This window comes from Emiliania huxleyi (genome assembly GCF_000372725.1).
Source record: "Emiliania huxleyi CCMP1516 unplaced genomic scaffold EMIHUscaffold_37, whole genome shotgun sequence".
Lineage (NCBI taxonomy): Eukaryota > Haptophyta > Isochrysidales > Noelaerhabdaceae > Emiliania > Emiliania huxleyi.
In genome coordinates, this window is record NW_005199194.1 from 624750 (window position 1) to 645986 (window position 21237).

The 21237-nt window shown below is 66.2% G+C and overlaps 6 protein-coding genes across 6 annotated transcripts; 4 read left to right on the forward strand and 2 right to left on the reverse strand.

Annotated features, from left to right (window-relative positions):
- Positions 1 to 837: 837 nt before the first annotated feature.
- Positions 838 to 1821, forward strand: EMIHUDRAFT_102226 (hypothetical protein; the record flags this gene model as incomplete). Its single annotated transcript, XM_005771947.1, has 1 exon — positions 838 to 1821. One exon carries the CDS (start codon positions 838 to 840, stop codon positions 1819 to 1821), a length of 984 nt encoding a protein of 327 aa, XP_005772004.1.
- An 803-nt stretch (positions 1822 to 2624) lies between these two features.
- On the reverse strand, positions 2625 to 5698 carry EMIHUDRAFT_464045 (hypothetical protein; the record flags this gene model as incomplete). Its single annotated transcript, XM_005771948.1, has 5 exons — positions 4838 to 5698; positions 4465 to 4559; positions 4254 to 4361; positions 4085 to 4123; positions 2625 to 2840 (listed from the first exon to the last, which is right to left on the reverse strand). The coding sequence occupies exons 1-5, from the start codon at positions 5634 to 5636 to the stop codon at positions 2625 to 2627; spliced, it is 1257 nt and encodes a 418-aa protein (XP_005772005.1). The 5' UTR covers positions 5637 to 5698.
- Positions 5699 to 9407: 3709 nt separating this feature from the next.
- EMIHUDRAFT_209193 (hypothetical protein) lies at positions 9408 to 11093 on the reverse strand (the record flags this gene model as incomplete). Its single annotated transcript, XM_005771949.1, has 7 exons — positions 9408 to 9520; positions 9612 to 9654; positions 9779 to 9968; positions 10172 to 10318; positions 10413 to 10468; positions 10655 to 10763; positions 10837 to 11093. The coding sequence occupies 7 exons, from the start codon at positions 11091 to 11093 to the stop codon at positions 9408 to 9410; spliced, it is 915 nt and encodes a 304-aa protein (XP_005772006.1).
- Positions 11094 to 11552: 459 nt separating this feature from the next.
- Positions 11553 to 13944, forward strand: EMIHUDRAFT_209194 (hypothetical protein; the record flags this gene model as incomplete). Its single annotated transcript, XM_005771950.1, has 5 exons — positions 11553 to 11813; positions 12309 to 12374; positions 12822 to 13337; positions 13440 to 13726; positions 13893 to 13944. The coding sequence occupies 5 exons, from the start codon at positions 11553 to 11555 to the stop codon at positions 13942 to 13944; spliced, it is 1182 nt and encodes a 393-aa protein (XP_005772007.1).
- A 1354-nt stretch (positions 13945 to 15298) lies between these two features.
- Positions 15299 to 16000, forward strand: EMIHUDRAFT_209196 (hypothetical protein; the record flags this gene model as incomplete). Its single annotated transcript, XM_005771951.1, has 1 exon — positions 15299 to 16000. One exon carries the CDS (start codon positions 15299 to 15301, stop codon positions 15998 to 16000), a length of 702 nt encoding a protein of 233 aa, XP_005772008.1.
- A 3661-nt stretch (positions 16001 to 19661) lies between these two features.
- EMIHUDRAFT_451167 (hypothetical protein) lies at positions 19662 to 21186 on the forward strand (the record flags this gene model as incomplete). Its single annotated transcript, XM_005771952.1, has 2 exons — positions 19662 to 20893; positions 21074 to 21186. Coding segments are annotated over 2 exons (1345 nt in total), but the record flags the coding sequence as incomplete, so codon positions are not given.
- Positions 21187 to 21237: the final 51 nt, after the last annotated feature.

Here is a 21237-nt window from a genome sequence, read left to right on the forward strand (position 1 = left end):
TGTGTGTGTGTGTGTGTGTGTGTGTGTGTGTGTGTGTCTGCTATGTCTTTCGTTTTCGAACGGTATCTGTGGGGCTTGCAGCTTGGCGCCAAAATCGAAAATGTGCGCGACGGTAGAGCTAGAGGCTCTAGGACTAGTAGAGGGTAGACAGCGTCCTAAAATCTAAAATCTGAGGATTCAGGATTGAGGCATCGCTTCAGTGAGGCCAAAGTGAGTTTATGGATGTGTGTGAGAACGGTACGGGACACGAGGAAGCACGCGGACCGACTCGTCGGCGACTCTGCTGCACGGCGTTTCAGAATTTTTCTCAGCGTGAGCGAGACGTGGAAGAGTGCCACCGTCAGGTACCCGCCGGCTGCGAGCACCACTTTTGCGCGCGGTGCACGTACAAGGCGCTCGACTTTGGGATCCGGGCGTGCCCGCTCTGCCGAGCCGAGAAGCCGAGGCTCCACGCCAACGAGGCTTGAGGGCGATGGCCCAGGCCGGAGAGTTGAGGCGAGAGGCCCGCTCCGGCGATCGGACCACAGCACGAACCACATACCACAACGTTGCATCTCCCCGCATGTGTCTCCCCCTCCAGTTGTTGTGTATCATCAGAGAGTAGTACGGTGTTGTCAAGTGGGTAAGTGCGACGTGCAGACTTCTGAGCTTTCTTATCGTTCGAGTCGGAATACGAATTAAATTCAAAACTCGCGACGCACATGCACATGTGCATGTGTGCGCCGGTCCAGCGCGTAGACAAGTGTTGCCATCAACGAGTAGAAGGATCTGACCTCTCGAGCGTGTTGACGCGTGTTGACGCAAGTTGGCGGCGTGCTGCGCCGTCTTGCGCGCGTGATGTCGGCCAAGATGCCCAAGTCGGGCAAGGGCAAGGCCGCCGCGACGTCCGACGAGTCGTGGTACGACAAGCAGAAGCGAGAGAACCCCGACTTCTTGGAGAAGCGCGCCAGGGAGGCGAGAGAGGCACGCGCTGCAAAGAAGGCGGCGACGACGACTGCGGCTGCTCCTGCGCCGGCGCCGGCACCGATGGCAACTGACGCTGGGACCGCCATGAGCCCGGGCTTCTTCGCGCGTCACATGCCCAGCGTGTTTGGCAGCAAGGCGCCGGCCGAAAACAGCTCCAGTGCCGCTGGCTCGAGCTCGGCGGCAGCAGCCAACGCGGCCGACGCTGCATACGCTGTCAGCGACGACGTGCCGGCGTGCCAGCGCTGCTGGGAGCAGCTCAGCGCGAGCGAGCGCGTCACAGCTGCCACGCTCGGCTTCGTCCAGTGGTCGTGGGACGCGAGCGTCATGGACCTGGACAACGACATCGAGCCGAGGATCGACATCTACTCCAAGAAGACGCTGAGCGCTCGACGTCAACGCGCGAAGGACCTGGACCTGGCCGGCCTGCTCATCCACGAGGCTCACGCGGTCCTCGGCATGCGGCTGCACAACCCTGTCGACATGACCATGGCGCAGCGCGAGGGACCGATCGACGACGCGGAGTTGGAGCCGTGCTTCCTCGTGCGCGGCGTCTTCGAGTCGATGGGCAATGAAGAACGCGAGCGCTACACGGCGACGCGCTGGGTGCCGCTCGAAGAGATGACCTCGCTGATGTACGACTTCGACGAGAACGAGCGCGGCGAGCTCTTCGAGAGCTACGCCGCCGGCGCCGACGCTTTCATCGAAACGGTGGCCCGCCTCGTCGAGGCGGCGCGAGTCAAAGTTGGCGCCGCGGAACGTGCAGCTTCGCCGGCGTCGCCTGGCTCGCGCTCGACGCGCAGCTCGCCAGGTGCATCCTCCGACAAGGCGCTCGGCAAGCGGAAGGCACGCAAGTAGAGACATGTGTAGCTTCCTCTTTCCTCTTCTAACCTTCCTTTTCCCTCCCCATCCCTTCCCGGCCTCCGGCCGGCGCCTGCGGCGCCGTTCTTTTTTTCTTTTTCCGGTAACACTGTAAAAAAAATGCCTTTTTTCTTGAGCACTTGAGCACTAGGGTCGATTCCGCGTGGTACGGGACCCCTCGATCGTCTCGCCCTCCCTCACTGGTGTGTTCATTGGGGGGGGTCATAACAAACACGGTACAGGATCGAGGTGCACGCTGCGCGCTCCGCCCACCGCTGAAGCGCCGCCCACTTGCCCTCGCGGCTGTCGTGCCAGGAGTGGCTCACAAAGACCGAATGCTCAGCTCCCAAGCTGGCGGCCACCGCCCACTCTCGCAACGCGTCTTCTGTCGCAAAGAAATGCATGCCACCGAAAGCGCTGTCGAGGTTCGCCGAGCGCGGCGAAATCGGGGGACACCGTCACCGACGAGCGCGTTGGAGTATTCACTCCGGACAAAGACGGCCACACGCACACGAGCTGCGGCCGTGTGGCCGTCATAGCGGCGAGGCGCGGGACCGTCTGTGGCGAAGTGGGTCGCGTCCCTCGATTTCCTCAACTCACGGTCCGCTCCCTCTACTTCCAAGCAATTAATTAAAAGCCGTATGTGCGGGGCGGGGCGGGGGGCTCTGAGAGCCGCACTGATGCGCCCTTGTCGTGCCAGTTTGTGCTGTGAGAGGGTATTTGAAATAATTTAATTAAATTATTTTTAATCCTATTTGAGAACACAACAATATAATAAATAAGCTGATCAGCCCCCACACTCAGGTCGAGCCAAACTCCTTGAGCCACTCCTCGAAGCGGCCGAGGTCGCTCTCGCTCACCGTCTTGTTGATGCGCAGCAGCGACTGCTCGATGTCGTCCTGGCAGAGCGGCGTGTCTGTGTCCTCGCGCTTGAGCCTGCGGATCTCGTCGTGCCGCAGCCCCTTGATGGCGCGCCGCATCGGCATCATCGCCGCCTCGCGGCAGAGGTTCGTCACCTGTCGAGCGAGCAGGGGGTGGGGCACGGGCGAGGCACTCGCGCCAACGCGCGCTCGCGGCAGAGGCCGTCGGCGGGGCGAGATGGAGCCGAGATGCAGCCGAGATGTAGCCGAGATGCAGCCGAGATGCAGCCGGCTCACGTCGGCGGGCGAGAAGCCGGCGAGTCGCTCGGCCAGCGCGTCGAGGCAAACTGAGGCGTCGAGCTGCACGTCCTTGAGGTTGATGCCTACCCAGTCAAGACGCGGAGCGGCGGTGCCGCGTCGAGCCTGCACCTGCCTGACTGCGTTGCCCTCACAGCGACGCGCCGAGGAGCGTGCGGATGTCGGCTGGCTCGGGGAGCGGGATGTAGATGCGCTTCTCGAGCCGCCGCCGCAGCGCCTCGTCGAGGTCCCGCGCCGAGATACAGCCGAGATACAGCCGAGATACAGCCGAGATACAACCGAATTACAGCCGAAGTACAGCCGAGATACAGCCGAAGTACAGCCGAGGTACAGCCGAGGTACAGCCGAGATACAGCCGAGATACAGCCGAGATACAGCCGAGGTACAGCCGAGGTACAGCCGAGATACAGCCGAGATACAGCCGAGGTACAGCCGAGGTACAGCCGAGGTACAGCCGAGATACAGCCGAGGTACAGCCGAGGTACAGCCGAGATACGCGCCTCGTCGAGGTCCCACGGGAAGTTGGAGGCGGCGAGCACCTGAGAGGTTCCACGCAAGTTCCGAGAAGCTTCCGAGCAAGTTCCGAGAAGGGTGCCGCAGCGAGCACCATCACATTCTTGCACTCGCCGTCCTCGGCGCCGCCGCCGCCCACGCCGTCCATCTGGACGCGCAGAGGGCGAATGGCTGTCTTGAGGAGCAGCGCTCGTGTGTTTTGCCAGCATCAGACTCCGGTGATCTGAATCATCCGCGTGATCTGCCGAGGTGTGCCGAGGTGTGCCGAGATGTGCCGAGATGTGCCGAGATGTGCCGAGGTCTGCCGAGATGTGCCGAGGTGTGCCGAGGTGTGCCGAGGTGTGCCGAGGTGTGCCGAGATGTGCCGAGGTGTGCCGAGGTGTGCCGAGATGTGCCGAGGTCTGCCGAGCCCAGCGCCTGCACGAGCAGCTCCGACTTGACGCGGCGCGACGCCTCGTGCTCGCCTGGCGGACATGTCTCGGACACGTCGTGGACGTGCCCCGGACGCGCCCTGGCGGCGCTCCGCCGTGCTCGCCCGTTGAGCCCCGCTGCGAGGCGAGCGAGTCGACCTCGTCGATGAAGATGGTGGACGGTGCGTAGAAGCGCGCCTGGGCGGAGGGGCAAGCCGCCGTGAGGCGAGGGGAAGACAGGCGAGGAAGCGAGTAGAAAGGCTCCGGTCCCTCCTCCACCTCTTCGTTACCTCGGCTCGATCTCGGCTCCATCTCGGCTCGATCTCGCCATCTCGAAGAGGAGCCGCACCATCCGCTCCGCGTCGCCGCGGTACTTGGAGCCGAGTGTGGAGGAGGTGACCGAGAAGAAGGTGGTGCCGCACTCGGTCGCCAGCGCCTGGAGGAGCTCGCCAGCTCATTGGCCGACGGGGGGGGAGGGCAGCGGTGCCGCGCTCGGCTTCGCCAGCGCCTTAGCGAGCAGCGTCTTGCCGGTCCCTCACTTGGCTATCAACTAACTCCTTATTGGTGCAATTGGCCGCGAGCGCCTTAGCGAGCAGCGTCTTGCCGGTGCCGGGAGGGCCAAACATGAGCACGCCTGTTCACACCCACAGCCGTGAGGAGACGCCGTTCACGGCCGAGGCGTCGGGGAGGGCGGGCGATGGAGAAGGCCCTTCCACGGCCTCCGTATGCCCTGGAAGTAGTCCGGCATCAGCTGAGGCAGCACCACCGCCTCCTCGAGCACGCGCTTCGCCTAGCCAACTCGTCGGCCGGTCCACCGAGAGCGGCCTCACCACTCAAGCCTAGTGACTTGCACGCTCTTCGCCTCCTCGAGGCCGGCGATGTCGCCTAACCAACTCACCAGCAGTCACGCACACGGCTCGTCAGCGCCTCGCCTCCTCGAGGCCGCGATGTCGCCCCAGTGCACCGACGGCCTCCGCTCGAGGATGTCGCGCTCGATCATGCTCGCCAGCTCCGCGTCCGCCGCACAAACCTCATCCACAAACCGCCGCGCCCCTCTCCCCCCGCCTCTCTCCGCCTTTGGACGCGGAGGCACGGGAGGCTTGCGCTCGCCGCGCCGCCGGCCTCCCGCTGGCGGAGCATCGGCGGCGGCCGCCGCGCCGTAGCCCGCCGCCGCCGCCCGAGCGCCACGCGCTGCGCCGGGCCCGTGCTGTGGCGCCGCCGCCGCCGCCGCCGCCGCCGCCGCCGCCTGCTGCGGATCGCGCCTCGCCCAGTCGGGCGGCGCGGCGCGGCGCGGCGGAGGAGGGCACCGCTCCGGAGGAGGCTTTGGCGGCGACCACACGTCCGGGTCACGCTGCTGCGCCGCGCCGCTCGGGCCGCCGACGACCGCGACGGGGTCCGGCCGGAGCAACAGCTGCGACGGCGGCGGCGCCGCGGCCGTCGGAGGCGGGACCGCCTTGCTGCCGGCGCGGAGCTTTGAGAGCTCGGCCACGATCTCCTTGACAATCTGGAACTCGCCCGAGAGGTCCTCCTTCGCCCGCAGCCACTTTGCACGCAGCGCCGGGTCGTCGAGCGTCCGCAGGTAGCGCTGCACCTGCGAGATGGCGCCGTCAAAGTGTACGAGCGACGCCTCGTAGTTGCCTAGAAGCGCGCTCTCGCGCGAGACTTGCAGCTGGTGCTCCAAGCCGACGAGGTGCTGCGGCGCCCCGGCCATCTCTCAACCGAATCCTCGGGTGGCGGCGGGAGCACCAGCGGCGAACAGGCGAGCGCCGAGCGACCCCAGAGCGCGGCCAAGCCGTTGGAGAAAAGAATTTCAAGACAACTCTCTCTCACAGCACACAGGCTCGACACAGGTGCGAACTGGCGCGTGCTAGAAAAGAATTCTAAGCCCTTTGCCCCAATTTTAAGCCTCTCTCACAGCCCACTGGCACGACAAGCGCGGACTCACACACACCGGCTCACCATGGAAAAAATTTTTTTGGTTACGAGCTCGCGGCGCGGCGTGTCGGCGCGACGTGCGCTCGTGTCGCCGCGTTCGCTCCGCGAAGGACGATTCGAACCGGAGCCAGTCGGCGCGGCGGCGGCGCGCGGCGGCAAAAGGCGCGGCGCTTGCTTCCTTGAGATGCTGCTGGTGTTGGCACCTCCTGATATAATGCTAAGCGGGGCGGAGGCACGCGGGTGGCGGAGGCGGCGGCGGACGACGTCTACTACCTGGCCGTCCCCTGTGGTAGCTTAGCGATCAGGGAGGATCTACCTGTTCGGCCTCGAGGAAGCTGCTGAGGGAGAGAGGGGGGGAGAGAGGAGAGGAGGAGAGGGGAGGAGATGAGAAGAGGAGAGGAGAGGAGAGGAGAGAGGAGGAGAGAGGAGAGAGGAGGGGGGGGGAGAGGAGAGAAGAGGGGGGAGGCGCGAGAGGGAGGGAGGGAGGGAGGGAGAGAGAGGGCGGAGCGAGCAGAGAGAGTCTCAGGGGAGAGAGAGGGAGAGAGTTGAGAGAGTGGAGAGGGAGGAGAGAGAGAGGGCTAACCTCGGAATGTAAGCGCACTATGGCTGTGCTGTCTCCTACACAGCCATCTTACCTAAGGATGGCTGAGCTAGCTACAGTGCAGCCACATCCTTCAGCCCGATGGCTGCAACACACACACGGCAGCCATCCTTAGTAGACATGGCTGGAGACGCACTACCGCAGCCATAACCGGTTACCGCCCGCCTCGAGGTGAGCCATCGCAGCCATCTTGGGTAAGATGGCTGGGGGACAGCCATTTCAGCCATTTCAGCCATCTACTATGGCTGTGGCACAGAGCTTGCAGCCATCCTCCAGAGCCATGGCTGGTGATAATTCGATGGCAGCCAATGGCAGCCGTCCCGCGAGGCCGGGGGCGGCAAGCGCGCAGCCATTTGTGCGTGTGGCGGGGGCGGCGGACGGCTGCCATCGAATTATCACCAGCCATGCTCCGGAGGATGGCTGCACTGACTGTGCCCCAGCCATAGTAGATGGCTGAAATGGCTGTGGCCCAGCCACCTTTCCCAAGATGGCTGCGATATAGCCAGCTCAGCCATGAGGGCCCGCCCCGGGGCGTGCGGTATGGCTGCAGCAGCGAGCTTCCAGCCATCCCTACTCAGGATGGCTGCCCTGTGTGTATTGCAGCCATCGGCCTGGAGGCTCTGGCTGCACTGCAGCTAGCTCAGCCATCCTTAGGTAAGATGGCTGTGTAGGAGACAGCACAGCCATAGTGCGCTTACATTCCGAGGTTAGCCGAGAGAGAGAGGAGAGCCTTTGAGCCTTGGCATCAGCCAGGCAGTTGAGTTGGCCCTGGCACCAGCCTTGGCAGTTGATTTGGCCTTGGCACCAGCCTTGGCGGGCGGGCACGCGGGACATGCACAGGCGCCAAGGGGCGCAGCGCCGACAATCACGGCGGTGATTGCGGCGCAGGTGGGGGGGCGGGAAGTCCGTCGGCGTTGCCGCGCTCGTGCGGCAATAGCCGGGTGGAGGGGGGAGCGTGCCGGACGGGGCGTCGTCGCGCCGTCCGATGGTCTGCTGCCCCGCGCAGCAACCGTCGGGCGACGACCCGGGGGCCAAAAACCCGGCGACGACGGCGCTCTGGATGGGGCGTGACCTCCTGCCTCCAACCTCCTTCCATTTTTGAGCAGGTGTGCCGCCGCGCGAGCGACGCTCCGAGATCGCCCGAGATAGCGCGGCGCGGCCCCGAGATCGCCCGAGATAGCGCGAGATCGCCCGAGATGGCGCGGCGCGGCCCGAGGCGAGGTGGATGGATTGGGAGCGAGGGGGCGCAAGTGCTCAGTGCGGTAGATGGTGAGCTCGGGGCGCATGTAATGGTCGCGTTCATGCCACCTCCCTCCCCGCCCTCGTTCTCGGCGTTTGGAGTACTTGGAGTGAGTGTTTGTTTTCGCTCTTTTTCTTCTCCTTGGAACGTTCCAATCAAAACGCGCCCGCCGCATCCCGCAATCCCGCCTCTGGAGGCGGCGGCAGGTCTCCCTTGCCGAAGGGGTTGAACGGCTTGAGCCAAGTGGCGATGCTCGAGGCGACCGACGGCCGCAGCTCCTCCCGCGGGCTGAGCGCCGCTCACCTGCGCGGCGAGTCCCAAAAGTCGCCACGGGAGGTGTCTCCTGGCCGTGAAACGCCCGCCTCCTGCCCCGCACCGCGGGGCTTCCCGAGAGGAGGCAGCGTCGGCGCTCGTGCCGGCTTGGAGAGCGCCGCCTCTCCGCCTTCCGACCGGCCGAGCATGCGGGCCAGGACGAGCGCGTCGCGGCTCGGGCCGGTCAAGGCCTTTTCTCGTGAGGCCGCGCGAGTCCAGTTTGGTGCCGTAGTCCAGCCAGCGCCGCCCACCCTTGGCCGTGCTCGGTATCGCCTCTGTGGCTTCGGAGTCCGCGGTCCGGCGCTGTGAGCTCAGATCGGCCTCATTTCCCTCGCTCAAGCCACCCCGCGCGCGGAGCGCACGGGCTGCAGTGAGAGCGTCGCGGCCAGGGCCGCTCAGCGCGCCCTCGCACGCCTCGGACAGCCCGGAAGCGGCGAGCTCCAGCCCGAGGTCGAGCCAAGGGCGGTTGGTCGCGCTGCGCGGCGCCTCGTTGGTCTCGTCCAGCTCCGGGGCCGCGTTGGTGTGCCGACTCCGCGCTTCTAGTCTCTACTCTCTAGACACATCAAGGATGTGGATTGTGGAAGCGCGGCGCGGAGACGACGGCTCTCCCGCGTCCCGGCTCGGCGCCCCTCGGCCTCGCCCCTCGGGAGCTGGTTGTTTTTCCCTCCAAAGCTCTGACCTCTGTCGAGTGTCGTGACTCGTGTCCTGCATATGATCCATATAAAGATATATGAATCAAACCTACGGGGTGTGGAGGGTGAGTTGACCAAGGGGTTGTGCGCCGGGCCCTCCTGCTCGGCTCCAGCCGGTAGACAAGTCTTGTCATCAACAGAGTAGAAGGATCTGACCTCGGGGCCGATGTGACCAAGCGCTGGTAGCGTGGTTTTACCGCACATCTACGATCTCACAGTGTGCCGGCAGCCGCCGAGCAGTGTCGCTCACACAAGCCGCAGCACAAGTGACTGAGGGCCAGTGAAGGCGAGCCCATCGCTGTCACAGCTGTGGCAGCCGCACAGTAGGCTGTATCAACTGTGCAGAGTGTGTGAGCAGCAGAGGAGCTGCTCTCCAGGCTTCTGTCGCAAAGAGCTGCATGCCACCGAAGGCGCTGTCGAGGTTCGCCGAGCGCGGCGCAGGTTGAGGGAAGCCGCCACCGACGAGCGCGTTGTTCTTTTCACTCCGGACAAAAAACGCGGCACAGCGGACGGTGCGGGGGGTGCCGCAAACTTAGCGGCGAGGCGCGGGACCGTCTGTGGCGAAGTGGGTCGCGTCCCTCGATTTCCGTCAACCCAGCATGTCCACACCCTTATTATAAAATGAACTCGGCACGGGACCATCTCAAATTTCCAAACCTAGAAAACGACCAGGAATTGCGCGGGGTTCGACCCCCTCCTCGCTCACTTCCCGACGGCGTCTCCTGCAGCCTCCTTACCACCCACCGCCCACTGCCGCGCCGCCTCGTGCGCGCACATGCCGAGCGCCACCGCCACGTTGAGCGAATTCTTGAGGCCTAATCAACCCGAGATCGTCCGAGGTGAGAGGAGATTGGCGCGAGGTTGCCCGTGGAGCGAGCCCTTGGGGCCTCGGCACGGCAGCCGCACAACCGCGTCGCAGCGCGCGAGCAGCTCTGGCGCGAGGCCGTGCCTAATCCCGGGTCATCTCGGGTAATCTCGGCCCATCTCCCGGCCAATCTATGGGAGTCAGGAGCCGCGTCGGGCGAGGGGCCGCCAACCTGCGGGAGAGCTTGAAGAGACGGCTCAGGGGACACTTCGGGGAAGAGGCGGCCAGGTCCGACGCCAGCCCCGCGCCGCTCGTTGCCCAGCAGCAGCGCGCACCCGGCCGGCGGCGGCGGGAAGGCGAACTCGTGCGCGTACGGTGCGCCGGCGACTGTCTCCACCGCGACGACCGGCACGCCCGCCGCGCGAAGCTCGTCGATTGCAGTCTCGGCGCGGCGGCGCCTGTCCAGGTTCACGGCTGTGCGGGAGGCAGCCGATCGATAGTCGAGGCATGGCCGAGATGGCGGCGCCTGACCACGATCCACGGCTTGTGCGCGGGGCGATCTCTTCACGGCCGGCGCGCCAATCTTGGTGACGCGGCGCCACTCCCACGCGACAGCCGCGTGCGTGCCCATCGAGGTGCGAGCCACCTGCGGCAGGAATACTTGACTGATCGCCAGTGATGCGTGCCCATCGATGTGCGGGCTGCCTGCGCGTCGTCGGGCGTCGCCGTGTATCCGCACAGCACCAGCCGCGAGATGCCAAGGCACTCGGCGGTCCGGAAGATCGAGCCTGGGACAAAGCAGAGCTTCCTTGAATGTCGCGTGGATGCATGTCGACTGAGCAAGGGCTTTACGGGAGCGGACGGCAAGTTCTCAACCCAAGGCGGTTTCTGAGTGTCTGCACTCGCAGCTATTGGCCGCTTCACCGACGTTGAAGGCCGAGCGGAGGTGGTCGCAGACCTACGCCAGGACGGTTCCGAGAAGGTTCGAGGAAGGGCCGTGCAAGGAGGCCGAGCGACGGCGGTCGCAGACGACGACGAGCGGCAGCGGCGGCGGGCGGGCGGCGGAGGCCCTCCCGTCGCCCGTGCTAACGGAGATGGCGCCTGTGGGACGAAACTCCGAACGTCTCGAAAATGTGCCGGGCACGTCCCTGGCGCCGCCCTGTGCTGGCGGAAAATCTGCGCCGTGAAGCTCGTCGTCGCGGAGGCCACGCGAGTGACGGCGCTCGATTGGCAGCACGAGGTTGAGAAAGTGCCTGCCCGCAGGCGCACCGTTCAGCCGGCAGCGCTCTGGCGGCTCGGCCGCTGGGAGGCGGGCGGCGGGCGCACCGCTCGTCAAAGTCGGTCGAGTGCAGCATTCGCGGCGCGAGTGGCGCCAGCTCTCGGCAGTCTGCGTGCGCGTGCTCCGCCAGCGACGCGAGACAACGCCGGAGCGATGCGAGGCGGCGTCGCCGGAGCTCAGCGTCGCTCCACTCTCGCTCGATCGCCTGGCAGTAGGTGAGCAGCCAGTGTATGCAGGAGTCGCGGTTCTTGCGCACGATAAGGAAAGCGGCGAAGTCCGCGTCCGCTGCTGGCTCGGCGGCCATACACCAGTGTCTACAGGCCTTGTCAGGTTCTCGCTCATCCACCCACCCTCCTCGACCTTCCCGACGATACCAGCGGGCCCGCCTCCACCTAGAAGACTGGTGCTGGGGGGTGGGTGTTCCCTGCTTCCGGCTACTGCATATACCTGAGCTAGGGCCTGAGAGGCCTCGCTGGAGCCGAGGCATAGCGGCGTGATTTCGGACCTCCACCACCCTCGTCATGTCCCGGGCTGTGTGGCCTCAACCCTGGGCCGTGGCAGACGGTGAACGAGCTAGCGTGCGGGGAGAGCGGCATTGTGCACGGTGCGGAGTGCATTGCCGTTCTTAACGGAGTCGCTTAGGCGGCTCCGGTGGTGAGCCGGTGTGTGTGCCAGTCCGCGCCAGTCCGCCCCCTTGTCGTGCGAGCCGGATCCCAGAATTCTTTTGGCAACTTTGCCGCCTTTTGTGTACGAAGGCCGCGCGATGCCGAGTCTCAAGCAGACCACGCTCTCCTTCGACCGCCGGCCATCGAGCGCGACGCCGCCGGCTAAGCGGCCTCGCCCAGACCCGGCGCAAACAAACGGCGCCTCCTCTCGCGCGAGCGCTCCCGCGCAGTGCTCTGCTGCAAAGCTGCCGCCGCTACTACCGCCACCGCCACCGCCCGTCGCGACAGCGGCGCCCGCGGCTGAGCCACAGGCGGCGTCCGGCGCGCTCGCGGCGGGAGAGGCGGCCGAGGTCCGCGAGGTGAGCGGGCGCAGCTTCTCTCTCAAGGTGTGGGGTGACGGCGCTGCGGCGGCCGGATGCGGGTCGCCGGCGGGTGTTCCAGCAGCTACTGGGGTGGGCGCCGGCGACGAGCGAGGCGGGGAGGCTTGCGTCAGCCAGCCTGCTATCTTCGACGCCGCGTCCGCGGCGGCGGAGGCGGAGGTGGAAACAGAGGCGGAGCCGGAGCCGGAGCTGGCAGCGGAGGCACTGGTGGCGGCGGTCGGGGCGGCGGAGGGGGAGGGAGTGGCGGAGGCGGAGGTGGCGAGTCCTCCTGCAGCTGCGCGCGAGGCAACGCCCGCGGCGGCGGCGCCGGTGGCGGAGGGCGAGGCGGCGGAGGGCGAGGCGGCGGAGGGCGAGGCGGAGGAGGGCGAGGCGGAGGGGGGCGAGGTGGCGCGGAGTCAGCCCGAGGCGGCGGCAGCTGCGTCGGAGACGGCGGTGCTGGAGGCGGAGGTGTCGGGGCTGAGCGAGTACGAGAAGGAGCGGCTGCGGAATATCGAGGAGAACCAGCGCATCCTCGCCTCGCTCGGCCTGGCCGAGCCTCTCGTGCAGCGGCCAAAGCCGAAGCCTCCCCGCCGCCGCCGCGCGCTGCCACCGCCGCCACCGCCGCGCAGCACGCGCTCGCTGCGGAGCAGCGGCGCGCGTGGCGGCGCGGCGGGGGCGGCGGGGGCGGCGAGGGTGGCGGCCGGGGGCGAGGGCGTCGGAGGCGGGGGCGGAGGGAAGGGGCAGGAGGAGGCGGAGCAGGAGGCGGAGCAGGAGGCGGAGGAGGAGGTTGCGTATGACGACTCGGCGGTGCTGCAGTATGTTGTCGAGGGTCACCAGGGGGCCTCCTCCTCCTACGCCTCGCCCTCCTCCTCCTCCTCCTCCACCGCCGCCGCCGCCGCCGCCGCCGCCGCCGCCGCCGCCGCCGCCGCCGCCGCCGCCGCCGCCTCCTCCTCCTCCTCCTCCTCGCCGCCGCCGCCTTCCGACACGCCGCTGCTCGGCTGGAGCGAGTCGGCGGTGCAGCAAGTCGCCCTGCCCGAGAGGGTCTACAGCGCGGACTACGCGCAGCGCGGCCAGCTGCTCGCTGCGGCGGGAGGCGGCGGCATGGTGACCGTGCTCGGGATGCCAGGGCAGGCTGGCGGCGAGTGCGCAGAGCTGCTATCCTTCAAAGGCCACAAGGGCTGGGTCGGGAACGTCCAATTCGCAGGCGACCAGCGGCTGCTCAGCGCCGCAAACGACGGGCAGCTGGTGCTGTGGGACCTCTCCAAGGCGCGCGGCGGGCGGCCTCGGCTGATCTCGCAGCTGGAGCCGCAGAGCGGTGGCATCTTTGCGATGCACGAGGCGGGCGGGAGGGTGCTGACAGCCTCCAAAGACGGCACCGTCGCGCTCAGCATGCTGGCGGACGACTGCCTCCGCCCGGGGGCCTCGTGGGACGAGCTGCACAGCGGCGTCATCAAGTCAGTCTGCTGGCGCGACGGCAACGTCTTCGCCTCCGCAGGCCGCGGAGGCAATCTGCGGGTGGTGGACGTGCGGGCGGGCGGCGGCGGCGGCGGCGGCGGCGGAGGCGGCGGAGGCGCGCTAGATATCGAGGGCGCGCACGACCGCGACGCCATCTGCGTGCGGTGGCAGCCGCGAGCGGGCGACCCGTCGGCAGGGCTCCTCCTCTCGGCTGGCTACGACCTGCAGATCAAGCTGTGGGACGCTCGCGCGCCGTCGCGGCCGCTGCACACCTTGCAGGGACACGTGGCACCCCGGGTGGCGAGGCAGAAGGGGATCTTCCAGCCGCAGTTCTGTGCGGGCGGGCGGTACGTCGTCGCCTCGGGCGAGGGCAGCGAGGCCCTCTCCCTCTACAGCGCCGAGAGCGGCGCCACGCTCAGCCGGGGTAGAATCGGGTGTACCGCATCCACGCTCTCCTGGTGCGAGTCGCGCCGGCAGCTCGGCGTCGCGACCGGGAAGACCCTCCGCTTCTTCGAGCCGCGCCTCGCGTAGGGAGGGGGAGGAGGCGGCGGAGGGTGGGAGGGGGGGGGGGGGGGGGATCGTTAGGGTTCTTGCACACACATTCCGGCTGCGTTCTCCCCGCAGTGTGAGTGTCCTCTTGTGGCCTAACTCGGCTACTGCCGCCGCTGCGGCGTAGAAAACTATCAGCGCATTCGTTCAAAGTAAACAGACAACATCACCCTTTCGACCTACCTTAGTACCTATCAACGCACACACGAGTCACGACTCTGACTCACTGTACTCAGAACTCACGAGAGCAGGCCCTGCTAGCTCTGCCTCTGGCCTCTGCCTCTGGGCGAAGCCCGACGAACACCACGTACCGTCTAAATCGCTACAGCTGACCATTTGGATTGGCAAACGAGAAGGCCATGAGACCGGAGATCGAGGGGAGGTTACAAAGCGCAACTGCACGCGGCACGAGAGCAAGTGAATCACAGCTGTGTTGGCGGTTGGCGCGTAATCCCACTCGCGGCTGAATGGGCGCTCGTGCCAATCTCTAGCGCCGGCTCAGCGCTAGAGACTCGCAATGGCCGTGGCCCGGGACCTGCCGGCAGAAGAGCTGGGCTGGCGGTGTGTTCTCGCGATGCTCAAAGATGGTCGCTAGCTGGTCCAAGCGGCTCCGCGCAAGCTGCTGCTGCCGACGCAGCAGAAGCCAGTGCTTTTGGGCCAGCAACATGGAGGGGCCAGCGGCCGAGGTGGGCGCGCGGTGTTCGCCGGCCGAGGGTTTGCGGCGGTAAGATTTGGTGTGACGCTGTTCCTCGTCCATGATGAACACGGGCTGCTCCATGGCCCTTCGGGGCCACGCGGTGTACCTTAAGGTGTCTCCAAGTTTCCTCGGCGGTCGGGAATGTTCGGGGGCGTAAGTCGTAAAACGGGATCGAATCCCATTCCAAATCGCGGAGCGCGTTCGGAGGGAGGGGCGCGGCCGGGGCGGCCGTTCGAGGGAGGGGCGCGGCCGGGGCGGCCTAGTAGCTAGTTGTTTTGCCCTCGAAAAAAAGGCCCGCGAACGAACGATCAGGTGTGCGCCCCTGGCTGGGCGGCGGCGGCGGCGGGGGGGGGGGGGGGGTGTCCAACAAAAGTGGAAACAGCGGTGTTCCAGGAAGTGTCTCTCTCTCCTCGGCGCAGAGTCGCTGCTGCGCTAGCTCGCTCACCATCGCCACCCCCCAGGAGCTGAAAGTGCACACATCGCAAGGCGCGACGCGCGAGACACAACATCTGTCATCTCTGCTCTCAGGCCAACAAAGACACACACGAAGCCGAGGGAGCTGCTGTGCCAGTGCGCTGAGAGAGGCCTGCATTTTCCAGCACCGGGTATATGGGCTCTTACGAACATACCCGAAGGTGAACTGCTGACGAAGTTTTGCTATTTTAAAATTCCTTGCACGCGGCACTTCTCCTTTCTTTCACTAGGGTACGTCCCCAACGCGGCCAAAGGATATCCACCTCGAGAACCTCGAGAGAGTACGTACGTAGTGATCAACGGCCTGGTCATGCTCGAGCACGGCGCCATGCGTCGCCTCCGCAAAGAGGCCGAGACGGCCTCTGCAGTCGCAGGGCCCCACGTCAAGTCCGAAATCCGCCTCGATGAACGCGATGACAAGGTTATACTGGTCGGCCAGATGGAAGGGCCGCAGGGCAGCGCCTATTCTGGCGCGGTCATTGGATTTGAGCTGGAACTCGATGGGTATCCCTATTTGCCCTTCTCGGTGCGCTTGACGACGCCCGTATTGCATCCACTCGTGTGTCAGCAGACCGGGAAGGTCTGGATGGAGCGTTGCAATTGGACAGCAGCCATATCGGTGCACAGTCTCCTCGTCCAACTGCATGCGTGGCTGGCAGCGCCAGAGGAGATAAGCCACGAAGCTGCGGCCTGCTGGGCTGAAGAAAGCCATGGCGAGCAAGCATCATTTGCGCAGCACTGCGCGTCTAATCCACACGCATTCCTTGCAGCGGCGTGGGCGGCAGCAGAACCTTTGCGAGGGAGGCTGTGGTCGCCCATTGAGCATGTGAGGGCCAGCGAGGAGCAGCGTCGCCGCCTGCCGTGGCTAATGTGGCTGGGCAAAATCCTTGCCGAGCGGTGCCTTTGGGAGGAGCGGGAGGAATATGCCTTCGGACAAGACATCTGGCTGCACCACGTCATACCGCAGCTACTCGGCAATGTCCCGCGGGCGCTTGTGAATGTTGAACGTTAGTTAGTAGTGCACGTAGACCCCGTGTTGTAGATGAGCGTTATGCAACGCTGTCCCGTCTCTCTCTGTCCCCCGCGCACACTCACTCATTCATGACCGGTCTCAATGTCCCACCCCCCTGCGCGCGGGCCTTCTAGGCCCGCGGGTAGTCTCACCCCATCCCCAGGGCCTCCAGGGCTCGCACCTCAACCTCTCACAGACCAGCGCATAGCGCCACGTCACGTATTTTCTTCTCATAACAAGGCTGTGAACGACCCCGGCTAGTCGCCGACCACACCCACAAACAACCCTGCACAAAGACCGCAGGGCGGGGACCTGTTCCTTTTTACCCATCTCCTAGTAGAGGTGTCCGTTTTATTTATTTATTTAGGCTGTGAACGCATGTTTGCTGGGGAGGGGAGGCCCGGCAAACCCCGGAAAGTGGGTCAAAAAGGACCACCGACACGTGTAGGCGCGTATCTTAGCTAAGGCTCGCGCCCTGACGTGTAAGTGCTCATGTGCACCGAGCCCATATACGCACCTGCATGTGTGGACGCGAGTATTAACTAAGATGAGCGCCCACGCATGAGGATGCGCGTCTGCGTCCAGGTAGCCCAGATACCGTCTTCGTGTCTGGGCGCTTATCTTGAGTAAGGCTCGCGCCTACACGTGTAGCTGCGTATCCTCTTGAGATGAGCGCCCACGCTTTGTGGCGCCTATCTTAGCTAGTACTCGCGGTGTCGGCGTGGGGGTGCGTGGCGGTCAGCATACGCTTCCACACATGCAGACGCGAATATTAGTCAATATGAGCGCTCACACGTGGAGGCGCGTATGTTGACATACGCACCTGCGCATATGGCGCTCAAAAGTGAATAGTTTTGGGTGATACGCGCTCAAGTCGCCTGTGTCATCTGTCCCTCCCTTGCTGGCACTGTGTGCTCTAAAGTGGCTGAAAACTTGATCAATTGTTTTTTGAGCCCCTACGCCCTCGGGACGCGCACCGCGCTACTGCTCCCGGGCCAGGGGTGTAAGGGAACACACTAGGGCACACCAGGGCCGGTCTAGCCGGCCTTATCCCGCCCACAGCCTTCGAAAACGCACAAAAATCGCACCGCCGGAGCCGCGGCGAATCGCTACCGGAGGCCGCGTGTCGCGCCACCGACGGCCGCACATCGCACCCCCGGCTCCGCGCCGCTGCTACACCGCGCCGGCCATCCAGCGCGCACCCCCCGAGCTGCTGGACCCCTCTTAAAAAGCCACAAAGCCTCGAAAGTAGCCGTCGACCGTCACCTGACAGAAGGATGTCGGCCGCGGGCTCGCCGCTCTTGCGAGCGGTCGGCGGCGTCTAGGGCGGAGCCAGCGGTAGTAGCGGTGGTGCCGGCGTGTGCCGTGACGGAGGGGGTGGCGGCGGGGCGCGGACGGCGGGGTGCGGCGGCCGAGGCTCGAGCGGGGGGGGCGGCAGCGGTGGCACCATCGTCGGCGGAAGTTCGACCTGGCGGGTGAGAGGTGGGAGGCGCCGAGGGCGGAACCGCTGCGGACGCGGCGAGGTTGGAGGCGCAGAGGCCGAGGCGGCACGGGCGGCGGCGCCGACGGCACTGCAGCGCCGGTGCAGCGCCGGGGAGGGCGGCTGAGGTGGCGCGGACGGCGGTGGCGAGAAGGCGGGCGGAAGCTTAGACGGGTGGTGGTGGAGGAGGAGGCGGCAAAATCACGGGCGAAGCGCCGAGGGGGGCGGCGGAGGCGGTGCACCAGCGGTGGGGAGGGTAGCTACGGCGGCGGGGTAGCGGCCAGCATCGCCAGGGGGGGCGGGCGGTGCCGCGGGTGCCGCACGGGCGGCGGCGGCCGTGCCGGTGATGGCGCCTAGGAAAGGGGAGGCGCGGGTCTGAGAGGCGGACGCGCGGGCGGGAGAGGTGAGTGAGACCACGCACGCGGCTGCGGTCGCGTCGCGCCGTGCGGGAGGGGCGCCGGCGCAACCACGGCGGCAGCCGAGGCGGCTCATCGCGCCGTGCAGAGGCTCGGGGGAGGCGCGCGGTGCGGCGGCGCACCGCTAGATCGCCGCGACAAAGTGTAGCCGAGGCGGGGCGGGAAGCGCCCGAGCCGGCCGTTGGGGCGGCGCCGACGCCGCCCAGGATGCCGTGGGCCGATGGTGCGGAGGAGCGGCCGCTCCCCCTCTCGGGGCGGCCGCAAAACCTGTGCAGCAGCAGCACGCCGAGAACGCGCCTGCTGGGGGTGAGTCGCAAAATGCTGGGGAGATTGCGGGCCCCGCCGCGATTACTTTCTCCCTCCAAAGTGCATGTGCCTTGGGAAGGGGGTGCAAGCACACCTCCGCTACTCGGAAGATAGGGTCGTCCGACTCGATCGCGAGCGAGCGCGGGTAGACGGCGGCGTGCACAAAGCGACGGCTCGCGCGCGACCGCGGGCTTGCGCGTCGGCCGTGCGCGGGCAGAGGGTGCTGAGGGGCGAGCGGTGGCGGTCGCTCGCCCGGGCAACCCGCGCGCGGGCGGCGCGCCGCAGCGGGGAGCGCCCAGGGGCGCGGCGCGTGCTGGCTGCGAGCGGGCGCTTGACATCGTTTTGAGGAGAGATAGCCCAAAAATATACCGCCGGATAGAGCACACAGTGGCGCTGCTTTATGGCGGATCTCCTTGATGCCGCGGAGGATGATGCCGGCGCCGAGGTGCCCGCGGCGGCCGGGTAGCGAAGCGTTCAGACCACATGGCGGTCAGCAACATCGAGTGGAAAGACGTGGCGACGGTCGTCGAGCCAGCCGTGGCCAAGTGTCTCAACCCCGGCCTGCGCGAGAGGAGGACTTGACGGAGGAGGCCGCACCTTCTTTGTCGTCCGCAAGCGCCCCGAGGGGGCCGCCGTGAAGTATTGGCGCTCATCTCAAGATACGCAGCTACACGTGTAGGCGCGAGCCTTACTCAAGATAAGCGCCCAGACACGAAGACGGTATCTGGGCTACCTGGACGCAGACGCGCATCCTCATGCGTGGGCGCTCATCTTAGTTAATACTCGCGTCCACACATGCAGGTGCGTATATGGGCTCGGTGCACATGAGCACTTACACGTCAGGGCGTGAGCCTTAGCTAAGATACGGTCGCGCCTACACTTGGAGCACTTGGAGTGCAGTTATCAACCTCACATCCAGGGCCAGGGAGCTAAGAAGCGCACCCAGCGGGCCGGATGATCGGTGTCGGGTTATGGGCTAGAGAGCCCTAGCCCCGGGGGTGCGCGTTCGCAGGGAAAGGGCCGTAAAGTAAACACAGTTCTCCGAGAGGGCTCCGTGTACCGGGTTTCCCCTTAACTGCAGAACGCCCCCTCTAGAGGTTTGGTTATCATCTGTCAGGTGCCAGGACATGCTAAGGGTGTTGGAGGAATCTCGGCTGTGGCGATGGTGGATGCAGTGGCGAAGTGGGCGGCGGAAGGGGTCCCGAGGGAGCCAGATCTGCTTGTGCGACGATCGATCGCAACTATGATGGGAGTCACAGACTACGGTCGCGTGGATGGAGGGGGTCAGGACACACTCAGCTCACTTGCGATAGGAGGAAAGGTGTTCTCAGAGGTGGCTAAGTCTCTCTCTCTCTCTCTCTCTCTCTCTCTCAGGCAGTCAGTCCCGTACCACGCCCTACCCCACCTCTGAGGGAGCTCGAACCCTTTCGGCAGTCTGCCCTGCATTCTGGGCCCAAGCCATGGGCCTTTGGTCGGTCAGACCGCATGAGGTGTACGCTCCGCGGAAGCGGCACCCGCCGACCATCCTGCCCGCCGAGCAGAAGGGCAATATCCGCTGCGCAGACTTTGAATGTGTCGACTCGCTGGAGGCGCTGACGGTGCTCATGGACCGCGCCGCCGCAGCCGGGAAGGGCCTGCGCGTGATCGGCTCCGGCTGGAGCTGGAATCCCATCATCGAGGCGGACGGGCGGTCCTCCAACATGGTCTTCACCGGGCCGATGTCCACGCGCATCGCCTTTGACGTGGCCGGCCTCCGCGCGTCGGTCGCCGCCGGCGCGTCGATCTGCGACTTTGTCTTCAAGGCGGAGGAGGAGGGGCTCGAGGTGGAGTGGCCTGCGAAGGGCTTCTGCTTCACGCCCTCGGAGAGCCAGACCTTTGGCGGATTCCTCGCCACCAACGTCCATCACTCGCACACGCCGACCGCCTTCGACTGGGTCGAGGCGGTCGAAGTCGCAGTCTTTGCCGGCGGCGTGGCGGCCGTCGTCACGGCGTCTCGCGAGGTGAGGCCTGACCTGTTCGCGTCTGTCTTTGGCAGCGTCGGCATCACCGGCATCCTCGTCGGGCTGCAGCTCCGCCTTCGGAGGGCGCGGAGGTACGACGTCCGGACGGACCACGGGCGGCTGCGCCCGCACTCGCTCTTCGGCAGCAGCAGCGTGGCCGAGGTGCTGCTGCAGGTGCTCGAGCCAGACACCATGTGCCAGATCTCGACGTCGGAGGGCGAGTACTGCGTGCGGGTGGTGCCCGAGGCGGCCGACCCCGCCGCGCCGGCGAGTATGGTGCTGGAGCGGGACGGCGACGGCAAAAACGACGGCGTCTCTTCGCTGCTTGTGCCAGACTACAACTCGCTGCTGCCCTGCCTGCTCTGCCCGCTCTGCTGCTCTTGCGGCGCCGCCACCCGCCGCGCGTGCAGCTGGTTCGGCCTCGCCACGCCCTGCTGCGGGCAGGAGGGGAGCTACCATGGCGACCAGGGCCACTCTCTGGCCCGAGGAGTGGTGCAGTGGCTGTCGGCGAGCCTGCGCAACGACACGGTGCTATTCACAGCGATTCACAGCACAAGCCTGCTATTCACAGCTATTCACAGCTCGAGCCTGCGCAACGACGCGGTGCAGCTGGAGAGGGCAGACCACGCCTGCGATCCACAGCACAAGCTTTTGCCGGGCGGCTGCATAGGAAGGCGAGAGCTGTGGTCCGGTACTAACTAGGTGCAGCAAGGCAGCTCGCTCTCGCTCTACCAGGCGCAGTCGTGGGTGTGGGGGCGGATGTACCCCGTCAAGAGAGGCGCCGTGGCCATGACCGGCGCGCCGACAGCCGCACCCTGACGGCGGCGCTGTGAACAGCGCCTCCGGTACAGCTTAAGGGTGGTGTGAGCAGGCGAGTCGGTGCTGCACTTCGACGGCGGCGACCTCTCTTTCTTTGTGCAGCGCGCCGACTACGCCACCTTCGTCGCACTGGTCGCGCCGCTGGTCGAGCAGGCCGCTCGCTAGTGCGCACTGCACGACGCGTGTACCGCGATGTAGTCTAGCGGAAGGCGCCCA